This window comes from Bufo gargarizans, chromosome 9 (genome assembly GCF_014858855.1).
Source record: "Bufo gargarizans isolate SCDJY-AF-19 chromosome 9, ASM1485885v1, whole genome shotgun sequence".
NCBI lineage: Eukaryota > Metazoa > Chordata > Amphibia > Anura > Bufonidae > Bufo > Bufo gargarizans.
In genome coordinates this window covers 87896958-87916840 of record NC_058088.1, presented here as the reverse complement: position 1 = coordinate 87916840, position 19883 = coordinate 87896958, and the positions used below count along the sequence as shown (strand labels likewise).

General features: G+C 44.5%; 1 protein-coding gene across 2 annotated transcripts in view; it reads right to left on the bottom strand.

The window, feature by feature from the left end:
- The window catches only part of SMARCA1 (SWI/SNF related, matrix associated, actin dependent regulator of chromatin, subfamily a, member 1), a 177436-nt gene extending 159184 nt beyond the window's left edge, over window positions 1–18252 (bottom strand). The window contains exon 1 of one of the 2 annotated variants that reach the window (XM_044306187.1): window positions 18093–18252. In XM_044306187.1, the coding sequence (XP_044162122.1) occupies window positions 18093–18218 (126 nt within the window). In that variant the 5' untranslated portion in view covers window positions 18219–18252. Of the gene's footprint in view, window positions 1–13503; window positions 13810–18092 lie in introns of those variants that run through there. The other variant, XM_044306186.1, reaches the window with a different exon arrangement.
- Window positions 18253–19883: the final 1631 nt, after the last annotated feature.

The following is a 19883-nucleotide window of genomic DNA, read 5'->3' as shown; positions in this document are numbered from 1 at the left end:
GTGGAGATATAGTGGTAGGACCTCCACTGACCTTATAGTTATCCTCTATCCTGTAGGGGATAACTTCATATAACCAGAGTAACCCTTTAAGGCCTTCCGTTTTTTGCGTTCCCTATACGGAACCATTCATTTTAATGGAACCGCAAAAAAAAAAAAAAAAAAAAAAAAAAAAAAAAAGGAAAGTACTCCGTATGCCTTCTGTTTCCGTATTTCTGTTCAAACATAGAAACATGTCCATTATTGCCCGCAAATCACGTTCCCTGGCTCCATTCAAGTCAATGGTTCATCAAAAGAAACAAAAACGGAATGCATCCGTATGTCTTCCATATCCGTTCCGTTTTTGTGGAACCATCTATTGAAAATGTTATGCCCAGCCCAATTTTTTTTATGTACTTACTGTTTAAACATTATTGCATGCTTCCGTTTCCGATCCGCAAAAAACGAACACAAACAGAAACACGGAACATCAAAACGGAACGGAATCACTACTGAAACTAAAAAATGGAAAAACTGATCCGTTTAAGGGTCCATTCACACATCCGTATGTGTTCTGCGGATCCGCAAAACAGACACCGGCAATGTGCATTCCGCATTTTGCAGACCGCACATCGCCGGCACTCTCATAGAAAATGTATTTTCTTGTCCGCAATTGCAGACAAGAATAAGACATGTTCTATTTTTTTTCCGGCCCCATTGAAAATGAATAGGTCCGCACCTGTTCCGCAAAATTGCGGAACGGATGCAGACCCATTTTGCGGCCGTGTGAATGGACCCTAAAACGGACCACAAAACCATATGGTTGTGTGCAGGAGGCCTAAGGGTGTGCGGTACTGGTCTTCCTGGTCTGGCCATCTGTAGCACAATCCTATAGAAAGGCGGCTTACACAGGATGCCGCTGTTTGCCCCAGTTATCTATTTCATTGGTCATTTTATTTGGGCGCTGTGAAGGAAATGCAGTGACTATGCCCTAAAAAGCAGGAGCTACCCTTTACAGCAGGTCTCTGCTCTAAGAGGAGTACCTACCTCTGATTTCCTTAGGCTACATTTACACTAACGTATTTTGTTTCCGTGTCCGTTCCGTTTTTTTTGTTTGCGGATAGGATGCAAAACTATTTATTTCAATTGGTCCGCAAAAATATGCGGACAGCACACTGTGTGCTATCCGCATCCGTATGTCCTTTCCGTAGAAATAGAACATGTCCTATTCTTGTCCATTTTGCGGACAAGGATAGGCATTGTTACAATGGATCTGCAAAACAACAAATGCCATATCGACGTCAGCTTTTTTTTTTTTTTTTGCTTTTGCGGACCGCAAAACACATACGGTTGTGTGAATGTAGCCTTCAGTTAGGATCTGCTAATAAGAATTCATACATTGCTCTGCCCACATCTCATTTTTCCCGTCACATCATCAGTATACACCAGGATTATTCCCCTCCATATACTCGGACGTGCCCACAGGTCACTTCAAACCCAGCGTATGCCAAAAGAGTGGAATAATGAATATCATGCAGCATAAGGCATTTTTATAATGCAGTCAATGGATGACATACAGAAAACATTTGAGGTGGGCATAAAGGGCATATGTTGTGGAAATACTTCCTGCATACACCCAAAGTGCTTGTAATCTTTCAGAAGAGGACATCTGAAGAGGACTCTTGTCAGTCTCCAACCCCACCCCAATCATTCATCAATAGATGCCTCCTTACCCCCAGCATCTCATCAGGTGCTCCTGTAGCCCCCCCATCACTGAGTAAACTATCAGGCTACTGGACCTGCTCCTAGTATATGGATCTACAGCCCACCTGGCATCAGGTCAGACACCAGGACCCACAGAACCATTTCTCCATGCTGGCTTCTCCCCACCGCCACCACCAGGTCTCATGCCACACCATCAGCCTCCCAGGGATCTGATGCTGCTCTTGTTGGCTAGTTGCCCTCATCTGCCACCAACTGAGTTTGCCAATCCCACTGTATGCCTAGGCGAGGGGCAGTGGCATGTGTTGGAGGCTCGAGGGAGTTATAAGCTGGGAATACAACTGCATATATCTCCAACATGCCTGAAAAACAAGGTTGGGTAAAATCTTTGTGTAAACCCAGACATTGGAGAAACTACTATGTATTTTTTATTTATTCTGAGCAACTTTTTCCACTTTGTACGCGTGGGACAGGACATACTTTGGAAACAGTCTGGAGTGTACGGTCCATCCGTCTACCACTTACTCTCGCTCCATATGGTGGTCACGTGGCTGCTTCATTCATACAGGAGAAAAATATCTGGCAATTCTTCGATAAAGTCATTCATATTCACAAGATCTATACCTGGACATGCTAGAAATCTCATGGACTACATAATCAATATGTGAAAACACTGATTAGCAAGGGTGTTGGGAGTCGATCCCCGCCGATCTGATGACTTATCCTGATGATAGGGCATCAGTATCAAATTCCCAGATAACCCTCTTAAAGGGGCAGTCCAGGAGGGTGCTATGGCACACAATAATAACTGGGACATCTGAGGGAAAAAAAAACAAAACATTCAGTAGTGGTGTCTGCTGTGTTGCCCTCGGTGTTCACAAGGTTTAATGCGGACATAGCATTGGCATCAGGACAGGAAGAGTCATATGGGATGGTTATGAAGCTTAAAGGGGTTTTGCCATCTCAGATAATGGGGGCATATTGCTAGATTAGGCCCCCCATTGTCTGATAGGTGCGGGTCCCACCCCTGGGACCCACACCTACAATGAGAACAAAGCAGGGAAATAAACGGAGGGCGCACTGCGCATGCGCAGCCGCCTTCCATTCATATCTATGGGGCCGCCGAAAATAGCCGACCACTGGCTCAGCTATCTGCGTCTGCCCCATAGAAATGAATGGGAGCAGGGGCCGCGCGTGCGCTCCCATTCACTTCTATGGGAGCAGCACTTGGTGGTGGACGGCACCCGGAAAATCCGGGGTCCTCCAGCCACAGTTCTCCCTGCACCGTTCTCCTTGTCCGATATGAGAATACCCCTTTAAGGGGATAATAGCTTTCCAGCCCAATTCCGACACAGTCCAGGAACGGTAGTGTATGCAAATTCCAGTGTGTCTTACCTCTGAGACTGGTGTCTACTGCACTGCATTTACTGGAACATGGGCGGCTCTTTTTAATGGGGAAATTTTACAACCCTGGAAAGTTTTATGATCAGACTTCACTAGAATGTCAGAAGTCTCAACACCTACAGTATCAAACTTCTGAATAAAGCTGATAATGTCTGGAAATATGAAGTCGTGGTCATATTCCTCTTTATCACTCCCTGCAGATCTCTGGGAGAGTACAATGGTCATCTTCAGTCACAAGGAGGTCATCTTGGCAGTGAGACTTTGTCATTAGTACTGGTGCCTTTCAGTGCTGGGATCCTAGGTTTTACTCCCACCAAGGACAACATCTGCAAGGAGTTTCCTGATAGAGATTGTATTGTGAGCCCCACTGAGGGCAGTGAGTAATGATAACTTCTGTAAAGTGCCACGGAATATATCAGCGCTATAAAAGCAAGTTAAATTAATTAAAAAAAAAAAAAAAAAAAAAAGCATGAAACTTAAAACTAATTCATCGGAGCAGAAAAATAATACATTGTGTGAACAAGGCGAGTCACTCGTGGAGTGACATGCTCGGTCATTGTTTGCAGCATACTTTTACACTATAACTGATCAAAGGAGAAGGGGCAGTGATTTAGCATTAAGACCCCCTTCCCCCTCAAAAAGAAAAAAAATAGAATATCAATTATCACTTACAATACATAAATAATTAGAGAGGAGGTAATCCTTAAGCTAGCTACACACATACGGAATTTGTTAAAGGGGTTTTCCAATATTTTGACATTCGATGGCCTATGCTCAGGATCGGGAGGTACAACACCCTGCACCCACACTGATCAGCCTTTTAAAGAGGCCGTGGCACTCCAGTGAGCCCTGAGGTGGTCTCACAGGTTACAAAGTACAGCGCCATACATTGTATAGTGGCAGTGCTTGGTACTGCAGTTCAGCCCCATTCACGGGGTTGTCCTCTTTTTTTTCTATTGATGACCGATACTATCCAGCCGAGCAGCTGTTTGAAGGGAAAGCAGTGCTCATACGAACGCTGCCGTCTCTTCTCTGTTTACCTGCTCGCCATCGCATACGAGCAGTGTAATTACAACTTTGGCCTCCCATTCACTTCAATGGGACGGCTTCTTCCTGTTCAAGTGAATACTACAGAGCCGGGACAGCTAAAATGTTATTACACTGCTCACCACTGTGGGTGTGATGGCGAGCAGGTCAACAGTGAACAGAAGGCAGTGCACTACAGCTGATCGGAGGGGGTGCCAGAAGTCGGCCCCCCACAATCTGATATTGATGACCTATCCTGAGGATAGGTCAATAGAAAAAAGCGGACAATCTCTTTAATGAGATTCAGTTGGCTATGTGGGTGATGAATGTGACGTTGCAGCGCTCACTAAAGCGTTGCTGCCTTTTCAAACACCTGGTCGGCGAGTGTTTTGGGAGTCAGATCCCTGCCAATGAGAAGTGGATAGGCTGTCCATATCAACATTTCTGGCAACCTTTTTAAGACTGGCATAAGATGCACCACTTAATCCCCTCCGGACCGCCTAACGCAGATGTGCGGTCCGGAATTTCCTGTGAACGCGCGCACACAGGCGCGCGCGCTCACAGGAACGGAAGGTAAGCGAGTGGATCTCCAGCCTGCCAACGGCGATCGCTCGCTGGCAGGCTGGAGATCCGAATTTTTTAACCCCTAACAGGTATATTAGACGCTGTTTTGATAACAGAGTCTAATATACCTCCTACCTGGTCCTCTGGTGGTCCCTTTTGTTTGGATCGACCACCAGAGGACACAGGTAGGTCAGTAAAGTCGCACCAAACACTACACTACACTACACCCCCACCCACCCCCGTCACTTATTAACCCTTTATGAACCCCTGATCACCCCATATAAACTCCCTGATCACCCCCCTGTCATTGATCACCCCCCTGTCATTGATCACCCCCCTGTCATTGATCACCCCCCTGTCATTGATCACCCCCCTGTCAGGCTCCGTTCGGACGTCCGTATGATTTTTACGGATCCACGGATCCATGGATCCGCAAAACACATGCGGACGTCTGAATGGAGCCTTACAGGGGGGGTGATCAATGACAGGCGGGTGATCACCCATATACACTCCCTGATCACCCCCCTGTCATTGATCACCCCCCTGTAAGGCTCCATTCAGACGTCCGCATGTGTTTTGTGGATCCGATCCATGTATCCATGGATCCGTAAAAATCATGCGGACGTCTGAATGGAGCCTTACAGGGGTGGTGATCAGTGACAGGGGGGTGATCACCCTGATCACCCCCTGTCATTGATAACCCCCCTGTAAGGCTCCATTCAGACGTCCGCATGCTGTTTTGTGGATCCGATCCATGTATCCATGGATCCGTAAAAATCATGCGGACGTCTGAATGGAGCCTTACAGGGGGGTTGATCAGTGACAGGGGGGTGATCACCCTGATCACCCCCTGTCATTGATCACCCCCCTGTAAGGCTCCATTCAGACGTCCGCATGTGTTTTGTGTATCCGATCCATGTATCCATGGATCCGTAAAAATCATGCGGACGTCTGAATGGAGCCTTACAGGGGGGGGGGGTGATAACCCTGATCACCCCCTGTCATTGATAACCCCCCTGTAAGGCTCCATTCAGACGTCCGCATGTGTTTTGCGGATCCGATCCATGGATCCGTAAAAATTATACGGACGTCTGAATGGAGCCTTACAGGGGGGTGATCAATGACAGGGGGGTGATCAGGGAGTCTATATGGGTGATCACCCCCCTGTCATTGATCACCCCCCTGTCATTGATCACCCCCCTGGTAAGGCTCCATTCAGACATTTTTTTGGGCACAAGTTAGCGGAAATTTTTTGTTTGTTTTTGTTTTTGTTTTTTCTTACTAAGTCTCATATTCCACTAACTTGTGTCAAAAAATAAAATCTCACATGAACTCACCATACCCCTCACGGAATCCAAATGCGTAAACATTTTTAGACATTTATATTCCAGACTTCTTCTCACGCTTTAGGGCCCCTAAAAAGCCAGGGCAGTAAAAAAAAACCACATGTGACCCCATTTCGGAAAGAAGACACCCCAAGGTATTCCGTGAGGGGCATATTGAGTCCATGAAAGATTGAAATTTTTGTCCTAAGTTAGCGGAAAGTGAGACTTTGTGAGAAAAAAACAAAATAAAATAAAAAATCAATATCCGCTAACTTATGCAAAAAAAAAAAAATTTTCTAGGAACTCGCCAGGCCCCTCATTGAATACCTTGGGGTGTCTTCTTTCCAAAGTGGGGTCACATGTGGGGTATTTATACTGCCCTGGCTTTTTAGGGGCCCGAAAGTGTGAGAACAAGTCTGGGATCCAAATGTCTAAAAATGCCCTCCTAAAAGGAATTTGGGCCCCTTTGCGCATCTAGGCTGCAAAAAAGTGTCACACATGTGGTCTCGCCGTACTCAGGAGAAGTTGGGCAATGTGTTTTGGGGTGTCATTTTACATATACCCATGCTGGGTGAGATAAATATCTTGGTCAAATGCCAACTTTGTATAAAAAAATGGGAAAAGTTATCTTTTGCCAAGATATTTCTCTCACCCAGCATGGTTATATCTAAAATGGCACCCCAAAACAAATTCCCCAACTTCTCCTGAGTACGGCGATACCAGATGTGTGACACTTTTTTGCAGCCAAGGTGGGCAAAGGGGCACATATTCCAAAGTGCACCTTTCGGATTTCACAGGCCATTTTTTACAGATTTTGATTGCAAGGTACTTCTTACACATTTGGGCCCCTAAATTGCCAGGGCAGTATAACTACGCCACAAGTGACCCCATTTTGGAAAGAAGACACCCCAAGGTATTCCGTGAGGGGCATGGCGAGTTCCTAGAATTTTTTATTTTTTGTCGCAAGTTAGTGGAATATGAGACTTTGTAAGGAAAAAATAAAAATAAAAAATCATCATTTTCCGCTAACTTGTGACAAAAAATAAAAAGTTCTATGAACTCACTATGCCCATCAGCGAATACCTTAGGGTGTCTACTTTCCGAAATGGGGTCATTTGTGGGGTTTTTCTACTGTCTGGGCATTGTAGAACCTCAGGAATCATGACAGGTGCTCAGAAAGTCAGAGCTGCTTCAAAATGCGGAAATTCACATTTTTGTACCATAGTTTGTAAACGCTATAACTTTTACCCAAACCATTTTTTTTTGCCCAAACATTTTTTTTTTTATCAAAGACATGTAGAACTATAAATTTAGCGAAAAATTTATATATGGATGTCGTTTTTTTTGCAAAATTTTACAGCTGAAAGTGAAAAATGTCATTTTTTTGCAAAAAAATCGTTACATTTCGATTAATAACAAAAAAAATAAAAATGTCAGCAGCAATAAAATACCACCAAATGAAAGCTCCATTAGTGAGAAGAAAAGGAGGTAAAATTCATTTGGGTGGTAAGTTGCATGACCGAGCGATAAACGGTGAAAGTAGTGTAGTGCCGAAGTGTAAAAAGTGCTCTGGTCATGAAGGGGGTTTCAGCTAGCGGGGCTGAAGTGGTTAAGAATTCTGGCGCTCCCAGATGGTGTTAATTTCTGGCGTCTTTTAAACCAGTTTTCTGTCGTACAAATTGGTAGATCCAATGTTTTTCTTCACTTGAGTTGCGTTGTTTGAGTCCAAGGTGTTTTTTTTCTTTTCAAAACAAAGCATGCTCTGGTTTTTTCACAGCCTTCTCTATGGGGGGAAAAAAAACTTCAAAAATCTAAAAAAAAAAAAAGTTTTTTAAAAAGCCACAAAAAAAAGCTTGGAAAATTGAGTAAATTAACTACGCCAGCTCTTAGCTCGTGTATATTTGAGTTCAAGGTCATCAACATCATATCAGTGGGGTCCCGCACCTAGAACCCCCACCAATCAGCTGCAGGCGGCAGAAACTATACCGTGGACGGAAGGCTTCATTTGAACGGTAGCTGAGCTGTAGTACTCCGACACGGCCACTACACAGGGGAGGGAACCTTGTGCTTCTGCCTCCATCCTGATGCCAGAGGCTGCCTGAAATGGCTGATCAGCAGGGGTGTGGGGTGTCCGACCATCAGTGATCTAATACTGTGACCTAGCCTGAGAGAAGGATCAATATCACCAACCACTGAGGAAAGAGCACGCTAAAAACTCCGAAACGTGTTTGGTTTCGTGGGACCCTCATGCCTGATGTACCCATTTGAAGTTATATGGAGCGCTGCATAAGAATCCCTTGAGGAATTGCCACCTGAGGAATCGCTATTTAAACAAAAGAAATCATTATGTGGATAAGGTTCTCCATTCACCTTAAATCTTAGGCTGGGTTCACACCTGAGCGTTTTACAGTGTGTTCCTACGCGCTGTAAAACGCTCAACAAGAAGAAACCAATGCTTCCCTATCGGCATGGTTCTCACCTGGGCATTTTACAGCGCGTACGATCGCGCTGTAAAACGCCCGACACCCCAAGAAGTACATGAGCTTCTTTGGGGCGTCTCGTCGCGCGTTCCCGTACATAGACTTCCGGGAACGCGCGACAATGGGCGTTCGCTTGTCTCTGTATGCGCGATTGCAAACGCCTGTGCAATCGCGCATACAGAGCGCTCCATCGCGAACGCTCAGGTGTGAACCCAGGGTTATGTGTGGAACCTGTGCTGAACCTCTGCACCAACACACAAAGCCGGCTGCGATACACTAGAAAATAAGAAGTGAGCAGCAAGATCGGGAAGCACAGCGAGGGAGAATCTGTATGTCCCGGAGACCACGTGGGACGCCACGGTAGGCACTGAATTCCTTATCCCCGCACCTAACCGTGAGTAACAAACAATTGTGTGTGACGGGGCACGTTAATATTCCTATAGGACATAGTAATCTGTTATACTGACCGCATGGTCTGAACTGTCACTTGCATTTTTACAACTTAGAACATATGAATTTGCAGATATAGATCCACCTATTTTCTGCACTTCTGAACCAATAGACATCCATATATGATATGCATAATATAGTTTGGTATACATGATATCTATTGTAAATTTAAGTTTTATGAATTTTTAGGATTTATGGTTTGGTATATATCAGGCATGGCCAACCTGCGGCTCTCCAGCTGTTGTAAAACTACAACTCCCACCATGCCCTGCTGTAGGCTGATAGCTGTAGTCTGTCCAGGCATGATGGGAGTTGTAGTTTTGCAACAGCTGGAGAGCCGCAGGTTGGCCAGCCCTGGTATATATGATGTTTGCTGTGAACTGAATTTTTAGGCTGCAAAACCATCTCAAAAAGGCCTCATGCACACGACCGTTGTTGTTTACCGTTCCGCAAAATGAGGTTCCGTTGTTCCATGATCCGTTTCGTTTCCATGTGTCTTCAGTTTTTTTTTTTTGAGGACCACCAAAAAAAAGGAAGGAAAAAAAAAAGTGTAAGACAGGTTTGCCATGCAAATGATAGGAATAAAACGGACGCGGATGACAATCGGGTGTGCCTCCGCATTTTTTAGCGGTCCCATTGACTTTAATAGGTCCACGAACCGTTTTTCACGGACAAGAATAGGACAGGTTATATTTTTTTGACGGACTGGAACCACGGACGAGGATGGCAAACGGTGGACTATCCGCATTTTCAACGGCTCCATAGAAATGAATGGGTCCGTATCTGAAACGCTAAAATCGGCGAAACGGACGCGGAAACAAACAACAGTCGTGTGCATGAGGCCTTAACCTGATTAATTTCGGTCAATAGTTAATATCCATTTTATAGTTGCCAGATGTTTCAGTGATCACACAATATAAAACCAATAGTGGATCATCTTACAAATTGCTAAACATGATATGCGGTCCAGGACTCCTAGGAAATACCCGTTATCCTAGTCACTTGATATCCATTCCTATGGTTTACTGCACTAATGTAAAAACACAACGTTTGGATCTATATGTATATACTATGGTTTTGATATAGTAAGGTTGTAACCTAATAAATATGGTGTGATATCTACAAGTTTATTTAGGTACAAAACATCCTCGTAATTTATATAGATTGCCCTTAAATGGTTTCTGTCATCAGAAATTCTGTTATGTAGCGATGTGCTGAATCAACGCCCTCATAGCACCTAGAGGCTCATTAGCATATTTCAAAAGTTTATTTTTTAGGAGAACGGCGGCAGGCGACACAATTATAAATCACACTGATGTACCGCTGACAGCACATCGCTAATGTCAGTCAGCTACATAACAGAAATTCTGATGATAGAAACCCTTTAACAGAGACATCAACGGAATAGATTCACATTTCTCACAATTTTTTATTTAATTTTTTCTTTTTTTTTACATATTTTAAACTTTTGATTATTTTTATCACTGTGTTTTGTTACATACAAATAAAATCGGTTTGAGATTTGAACACCTTACGTCCTATGTGATTCCATATGGTGTGTGCCTATCACTCTTTATACTATAAGGATCAATATCTGCCCCGGAAAACCCCTTTATTATCTGTGTATGAAACACTGGTCTAAAGAAATGTCCCCGTATGCGTGAAGGAAGGGTTAAAGGGGTTGTCCAAGTGCTTTACACTGATGGCCTGTCCTCGGAATAGGTCATCAGTTTCATATTGGTGGGGATACTACTCCTGGCACCCTCCCCCCCCAATCAATTATTCAAATAACTGTTTGACCTCTCATTCATCGGTCACATGGCCTAGGCACAGCTCAGCCCCATTCTGAGCTGCAATACCAAGGACAGCGGCTATACAACGGATAGTGCCCTGGCCTCTTCAAACAGCTGATCTGATACTGATGACAGGTCATCAGTATAATACACTTGGTCAACCCCTTTAAACTGCTCTGAGAAGACAAAGCATACCTCCCAACCTTCCCGGATCCGGCAGGACAGTCCTAATTTTTAGTGGCTGTCCCGCAGCAGCTGAGGTATGTTCCTCTCTCAGGAAGCTGTTTCGGCATCCAATAGGACACAGGACAGCTGATTGTAATGATGAAGCAGGAAGCCAACAGCGAGCTGCCAGCGCTCCGCAGAAGCGGAACAATGTACTGTCACACATGTCTCTACCGGTCTGTGTAGAAGGAGCAGTGGAATCATCTCTGCTTCTCCTCCTACACAGCCCTGCAAGCAAGATGTGTGACAGTATCCTGCTGCTGGGGAGCTGTGATCATCGCAGGAACTAGGCGAGTATTTACATTTTTGTTTTGTTTTTTTAACTTCCTGTGAGGGAGCACTTATCTGACCATATCTACTGCGAGGGGCCACACGTCTGGGCAGGGCATAGCTACTGCGAGGGGCCACACGTCTGGGCAGGGCATAGCTACTGCGAGGGGCCACACGTCTGGGCAGGGCATAGCTACTGCGAGGGGCCACACGTCTGGGCAGGGCATAGCTACTGCGAGGGGCCACACGTCTGGGCAGGGCATAGCTACTGCGAGGGGCCACACGTCTGGGCAGGGCATAGCTACTGCGAGGGGCCACACGTCTGGGCAGGGCATAGCTACTGCGAGGGGCCACACGTCTGGGCAGGGCATAGCTACTGCGAGGGGCCACACGTCTGGGCAGGGCATAGCTACTGCGAGGGGCCACATATCTGATCATAGCTACTGTGAAGGGGGCACATATCTGATCATAGCTACTGTGAAGGGGGCACATATCTGATCATAGCTACTGTGAAGGGGGCACATATCTGATCATAGCTACTGTGAAGGGGGCACATATCTGATCATAGCTACTGTGAAGGGGGCACATATCTGATCATAACTAATGTGAGGGGGCACATATCTGATCATAACTAATGTGAGGGGGCACATATCTGATCATAACTAATGTGCGGGGGCACATATCTGATCATAACTAATGTGCGGGGGCACATATCTGATCATAACTACTGTGAGGGGGCACATATCTGATCATAACTAATGTGAAGTGGGCACAATGCGGGCTTTACTACTGTGAGGGGGGCACAAAGGGGAATTACTATGTTGGGGCATTAAGAGGACTGGGTGTGTATAGTTACGTTTTGGGCGGAGTTAAAGGGGTGGCCGAGTATGAGAATTGGTGCTGGCTAGAGATGAGAGAATTTCCACTTATGAAATTCGTTCACACGTCGTTTGTTAGTAAAAGGTGAATTGCGTTATGGATTCCGTTACCACGGACTATAACGCATTTCTTTGGCAGAATGCCTGTAGTCTACTTTCACACTGGCATTTCGGCTTTCCGTTTGTGATATCCGTTCAGGGCTCTCACAAGCGGTCCAAAACGGATCAGTTTTGCCCTAGTGCATTCTGAATGGATAAGGATCCGCTCAGAACGCATCAGTTTGCCTCCGTTCAGTCTCCATTCCGCACAATCTGACAATAGAAAACAGATCCGTCCCCCATAGACCTTCAATGGTATTCAAGATGGATCCGTCTTGGCTATGTAAAAGATAATACAAACGGATGCGTTCCGAGTGTGAAAGTAGCCTTAGGCCTCATGCACACCGCCATTGTTTTGGTCTGCATCCGAGCCGCAGTTTTGGCAGCTCGGATGCGGACCCATTCACTTCAATGGGGCAGCAAAAGATGCGTACAGCGCTCCGTGTGCTGTCCGCATCCGTTGCTCCGTTACATGGTCCGCCCAAAAAAATATAAGCTGTCCTATTCTTGTCCGCGCTTTGCGGACAAGAATAGGCAGTTATATTAAAGGCTGTCCGTGCCATTCCGCAAATTAAGGAACGCACACGGACGCCATCCGTGTTTTGCGGGCCACAAAACACACAATGGTCGTGTGCATGAGGCCCTAGAGGCATTTTGTTATTCATTCTGTCATAATAGAAGTCTATGGGCTGCAAAACGGATCCGTCCCCTTTCCGTTATGCAGGAGAGGACTCCCCTCTAAACGCATTCCGTCATAGATTTGCGTTAAGGTCCATGGTAACAGAATCCATAACGCAATTCTGCTTTTACCACAAAACGAAGTGTGAACAAATTTCAAAATATGAAATTCGCTTATCTCTATGGCAGCAGACACATGCCCGTCGCTGCTACCATCGCTGAACCTCTAATGGTGCCCCGCCTTGCTGTGCACTTATATAACGGTGCAGACAGTCTATGGCAGCCAATGACTTTACAGCTCTCAGCATTCTACTACTTTTCAGAAAATGAAAGAAGAGCTCCGATAGGCTGCTATAGTGAACCAACCAGCTTCTGACTCGCCCTGCTCACTTTATATCCTGCTGCAAAACGCCTCAGAAAAAAAATCCATCCTTGCTGCGCAATCTGCTCTTTGCTAGACATGAGATTTCCCCCGGTCTGTCTTGTTTTTCCCGCCATTTTGCCTCAAACACAAAAATCGCGGCCAAAAAAGCGCAAAACCGCGGGAAAAAGGGTAGATGTGACCCGAAGCTGACAACTGCCTCCCCTCCCCCACTGCCTTCTTCATATGTACCTCGTCGGCAGCAGTGTCTGCTTCCTCCCGTGAAGTGGAAGGCACTTCCTCGTCAGCCTGCCCCTCCATCACTGCTGACACCGGGCCTCCGTCTGCTCGCTTCACTCTACTGTGAAATACGGATGCAATACGGGGAGAAATAAAACAGACTTGTAGGTGGCCATAAAGTAAAGTCACGGCAGAGGACACGCCCACCCCGACACGGTACCGACCGCCCCGGTAGACAGAAGGCGGTCCGGTACTCGGGAGCGAGCAGCAGGCGGCGGGAGCGCGCTTCTGTGCCCACACTGCGCAGCACACAGCGGCGATGGAGGAGAGCGGCTGAGGACGGAGAGTCACGTGGCACCGAGCGGTCATGTGACCTCCCTATCTTTCTAGAAACGTGCTGTGTCTGGTGGAGGTGGGAGACTAATGCTCTGCAGGCGGTGAAAAGGGGGAGGTTTGATGCTTTTGAAGGTTAATAATTTGCGAAGAAGGACTGTGCCTGTTAGAAATCATGTAGGGGAGCTGTGGGAGAGGGCTGGATAAAAAGGAAGGCCGGGCCTGCAGTACGTATTGTGGCACATTATACCGCCCCAACAGAGCCAAGTACCACAGTCTATCACAAAATGATAGGCCCTGAGCAGGGCTCAGGCGCCCCCCTTATCATCAGTCCACCGGAGGTCTATTGCCAATCTGCTCCTGGCTGCTGTTTTGTGGGTGAATGCACATATCTTGATTTTATAGGGGTTTGGGGGCTTTTTATAAAAACTGGCTCCTCAAACCTGGGGAAGAAAGACTGTTTTGGTAAAGGGGTTATCCGGGTTGTGCCGCCGTACATTGGGCACATGATCCTAGCTGGGGGTTAGAAACTGCTTCCAATACAGAATGGAATGCATTGTAAAGAATTAGACCCCCAAAAGCTCAAGTCCCAAAGTGGGACAAAAAATATAGTTTCTCCCCCCCCCCCCCCAAAAAAAATTAAAAGTTTCAAATAAAAATAAACATCATTTTCCCCAAATAAAGTTAAAAAAAAAAAAAATTGGTAAAAAATGGGGGGGGGGGAGTATACATATTAGGTATCGCCGCGTCCGTATCGACCGGCTCTATAAACCTATCACATGACCTAACCCCTCAGATGAACACCATAAAAACGGTTAAATAAACCATTTTTTGTCACCTTACATCACAAAAAGTACAACAGCAAGCGATCAAAAAGGCGTTTGCCCACCAATATAGTACCAATCTTACAGTCACCTCATCCTGCAAAAAATGAGCCCCTACCTGACACAATCGCCCAAAAAATAAAAAAATCGCCTCAGAATATGGAGACACTAAAACATAATTTTTTTTGTTTTAAAAAAGCTGTTATTGTGTAAACTTAAATAAATTAAAAAAAAGTATACATATTTGGTATCGCCGCATTCGTATCGACCGGCTCTATAAAAATATCACATGACCTAACCCCTCAAATGAACACCATAAAAAATAAAAACTGTGCTAAATAAACCATTTTTTGTCACCTTACATCACAAAAAGTGTAATAGCAAGCGATCAAAAAGTCACAGGCACCCCAAAATAGTGCCAATAAAACCGTCATCTCATCCCGCAAAAATCATACCCTGCCCAAGGTAATCGCCCAAAAACTGAAAAAATTATGGCTCTCAGACTATGGAAACACTAAAACATGATTATTTTTGCTTAAAAAAAGAAATCATTGTGATTTTACATAAATAAGTATACATATTAGGTATTGCGCATCCGTGACAACCTGGTCTGTAAAAATACCAAATTATCTAAACTGTCAGATAAATGTCGTAAATAACAAAAAATAAAAACTGTGCCAAAACAGCTATTTCTTGTTATCTTGCCTCGCAAAAAGTGTAATATAGAGCAACCAAAAATCATATGTACCCTAAACTAGTACCAACAGAACTGCCACCTTATCCTGTAGTTTCTAAAATGGGGTCACTTTTTTGGAGTTTCTACTCTAGGGGTGCATCAGGGGGGCTTCAAATGGGACATGGTGTCAAAAAACACAGTCCAGCAAAATCTGCCTTCCAAAAACCGTATTGCATTCCTTTCCTTCTGCGCCCTGCCGTGTGCCCGTACAGCTGTTTACGACCACATATGGGGTGTTTCTGTAAACTACAGAATCAGGGCCATAAATATTGAGTTTTGTTTGGCTGTTAACCCTTGCTTTGTAACTGGAAAAAAAAAATTTAAATGGAAAATCTGCCAAAAAGTGAAATTTTGAAATTGTATCTCTATTTTCCATTAATTCTTGTGGAACACCTAAAGGGTTAACAACGTTTGTAAAATCAGTTTTGAATACCTTGAGGGGTGTAGTTTCTTAGATGGGATCACTTTTATGGAGTTTCTACTCTAGGGGTGCATCAGGGGGGCTTTAAATGGGACATGGTGTAAAAAAAAAAAAAACAGTACAGCAAAATCTTCCTTCCAAAAACCGTATGGCATTCCTTTCCTTCTGCGCCCTGCCATGTGCCCGTACAGTAGTTTACGATCACATATGGGGTGTTTCTGTAAACTACAGAATCAGGGCCATAAATATTGAGTTTGGTTTGGCTGTTAACCCTTGCTTTGTAACTGAGCAAAAATTATTAAAATGGAAAATCTGCCAAAAAAGGGAAATTTTGAAATTGTATCTATTTTCCATTAATTCTTGTGGAACACCTAAAGGGTTAACAAAGTTTGTAAAATCAGTTTTGAATACCTTGAGGGGTGTAGTTTATAGAATGGGGTCATTTTTGGGTGGTTTCTATTATGTAAGCCTCGCAAAGTGACTTCAGACCTGAACTGGTACCTAAAAATTGGGTTTTTAAAAATTTCTGAAAAATTTCAAGATTTGCTTCTAAACTTCTAAGCCTTGAAACATCCCCAAAAAATAAATAAGAATTTTTTTTTACTTCATTTTACCAGTGTCATGAAGTACAATATGTGACGAAAAAACAATCTCAGAATGGCTTGGATAAGTCAAAGCGTTTTAAAGTTATCAGCACTTAAAGTGACACTGGTCAGATTTGCAAATAATTGCCAAGTCAAATTGGGCCGAGTCCTTAAGGGGTTAAGAAGTTTCTCTGGCCCCTGGTACCATTTATTTTATGCACTTATATAGCGCTACTATAGTCCGCAGCACTTTACAGACATTAGCATCCAACTATCCCCAATGGGGCTCACAATCTAAGCACCCTATGTCTCTGGAGTGTGGGGGAAACCAGAGTACTCAGAGGAAACCCGCGCAAACACGGGTAGAACATACAAACTCCTTGGTCGGATTCGAACCTTGGACCCCAGAGCTGCAAGGCACCAGTGCTAACCACTGAGCCACCATGCTGCCCACAACCATCATTTATGCAAAGTTGTGTGAAAAGTTAGTGACTAATTCTTTCAGGACCAGTGCCATACATGTACGGCACAAGTTGGGGCTTCAAAGATGGTGGCTGAACAGGTGCCAGGACCTTCTATCTTCATTCAGCAGGACCTGCGCTGACCTCACCACGTGGTGAGCGCGATGACGTCAGCGAAGGTCCTTTAATAAGAACAAAGAAGAGGATCCCGGCTGTGCGATGAGGTGAGTTATGTTTTTATTATTTTTAACCCCTTAATTGACATTATACTTAGCATTCTGTATTAAAGGGGTTTTCCCATCTTGCAAAATCAGCCAGAGTTGCAGTTACTTCATAAATCACTTCCTGCTTTTCTGTTTCTAAAGCTGGGCGGGCTTAGGCAGCTAGAGTGAAGGCCGGCCACGCCTCCTTATGACATCACACTGAGAGCTGAGACCCAAACAAAAATAGACAAAAATAACTGAAAAAGGAAAAAAACACTTGATTACATACATTGAGCTTCAGTAAAAAGTTAATTTTACCTTAAAACCCAAAACTCAGATACAAAACCTAAAACCTTAGGAACACATACAATTGTATAGGACTGAATTAACAAATCAATGTCCTGGAGGGTTCCCCTGAAACTGTACAAGATAATTTCTACCCAACCAGTCATTGAAATGTTAATTTGCCCAGCCCCAAACAGCTTCAGATTCATTTTACCAGAGAAGCAGGATTTAACATCACAAGGTCCCCAAACCAGTTTCTTTCCTAGGGGGAGGGATTCTATTCAAATTAAAGAGTTAAAATAGTTTACAAAGCCCTTAATGTGCCCTTCTTTGGCACACAAAAATTAGAAACTCTACTGAATTCCAGGAACCGATCTCTTTCCTCTCTGAGCTTCACATTTTCTGATTTTAACCGTTCATATTGTGATTTAAAATCCGCTTCATTGATCCATGACCTTGGCTGTCCCTGGGTTCTCTGCCTTTGCTAAGAAGCATGTCTGGGACCATTACCCCACCTTGCTGAATAAACCACTTCACTTCTAGGTGTGGTTCTGGGGCACTTAACCTTCCTGTGTCTGTTGCCATTGGCAACGTTACAATATCGTGCAATGTGACCGTATTCCCTGCATGCGAAACAAAGAATAGCTCGCCTCCTTGCACAATAACTTGCACATGGCTATTTGACTTGGCGCACAACATTAACCATCCTAGCATGACTAGATCCCACACTACTATCTGTATTGAGTCCACTTACCACTGACTCATCTGAGGAATCTTCTGGCCTTGTGTTAATACGCCCAACTCCAGGGCCAGACACATTGTCCATCTCCATCCCTGATTCAGATCCACCATGCGACCCACAGTCCTCAGACTTCTCCATGCTTTCAGCCCATACATTTCCTCTAACCCCAGACACATTACTCTCCAACGGTTGTTTCAATAACTCTGGCAATTCCCTTCCAGCTCCCTGTGCATGCATCAGGCTTTCAGATAAACTTTCATTCTCCTTGCACAGCTCAGTATTACACCTCACAGTACATTTATAATTAGCGCTAGCTTCAGCTGCCTGCTGGACAAGAGTTCTCAATGTTAAGAATTTCCACTTCTCCTTCCAAACTCAGCTTCAGCTTACAAGATTCCTGATATTTATCAGCTATCCACCCAGCAGCAAAAATCAGAGCATACTTGCCTTTCCCTTTGCGCCATTTTCTGGTACCGATCAGGTTTGCTACACAATTCTGGGCCTGCAGCCATGGATCAGTAGATCCCTGCATAGCCTTAAGAATGGCCGCCGTGTCCTTCAACTTTGCTACTTCTTTAAAAATACTTTCCATTGCACAAAAAACAAACACCACAATGGTTGCTACAAAAAAACAAAACACTAGTACCAATTTCTAGGAGTTGTCCCAATACTTTTGGCACAGAACCTTTCTACACTGTAGTACCCGTATTAGTTATGCCAAACAAGTCTACAATTCAGTGTAACAGCCACAGATATACAAACATTAAGCAGAATCATCAACTATAGGACGACTTCACCACTAAACTGCCACTAATGTTCACACAATGATTCCTGTATCAGACTGGTCCCTGCGCTATACTATAACCGAACACTCAACTGATATCCAGCACAAAACTTATCAAAACAAAATCAAACTGTACATAGAAAGGTTACAAGAAGACAAGATAACTATTTGACAAAACTAACATTTCAGTCAAAAACCATCAAATCGCTTTCCATAGCAAACTAACTAAGATGGCCGACAAACTTAAAGATGGCCGACAAGCACATGGTCATACACAAACCAATTGCTGCCTCTATAAACCTCTATAAAATCACCTCTTAGAAAATCACAGTAACATAAAAGTTAAGAAGTTACAAGAAAACACAATACCCTGTACTGCTCATCATACAATCAACTCGGATCCATCAAAAACTACACAATGGAAAAACACTTACCTTATCCTTACACCCCCTGATGCAGCAGAAAACAACCACATAGGTTGTTTAAATAGATATTTTTTCTGATACCAGCAGATTGGAGTACACAGATTTCAGTTCACAAAGAACAAAACTTTCTCAAAAATGAGAGTAAGGAAAATAATATTACCTTATGCCGGCCTTTTTTGCTTTTTGAAAATTAAACTGTGTCTCCTTTAGCCACCTACCGACCGCCTAACGCAGATATGCGTCCGGGAGGTGGTTGCTTTACTCCCCCTGGACGCATATACGCGTCATCTCGCGAGACGCGAGATTTCCTGTGAACGCGCGCACACAGGAACGGAAGGTAAGCGAGTGGATCTCCAGCCTGCCAGCGGCGATCGCTCGCTGGCAGGCTGGAGATCTGAATTTTTTAACCCCTAACAGGTATATTAGACGCTGTTTTCATAACAGCGTCTAATATACCTCCTACCTGGTCCTCTGGTGGTCCCTTTTGTTAGGATCGACCACCAGAGGACACAGGTAGGTCAGTAAAGTCGCACCAAACACTGCACTACACTACACCCCCCCCCCCCCCGTCACTTATTAACCCTTTATGAACCC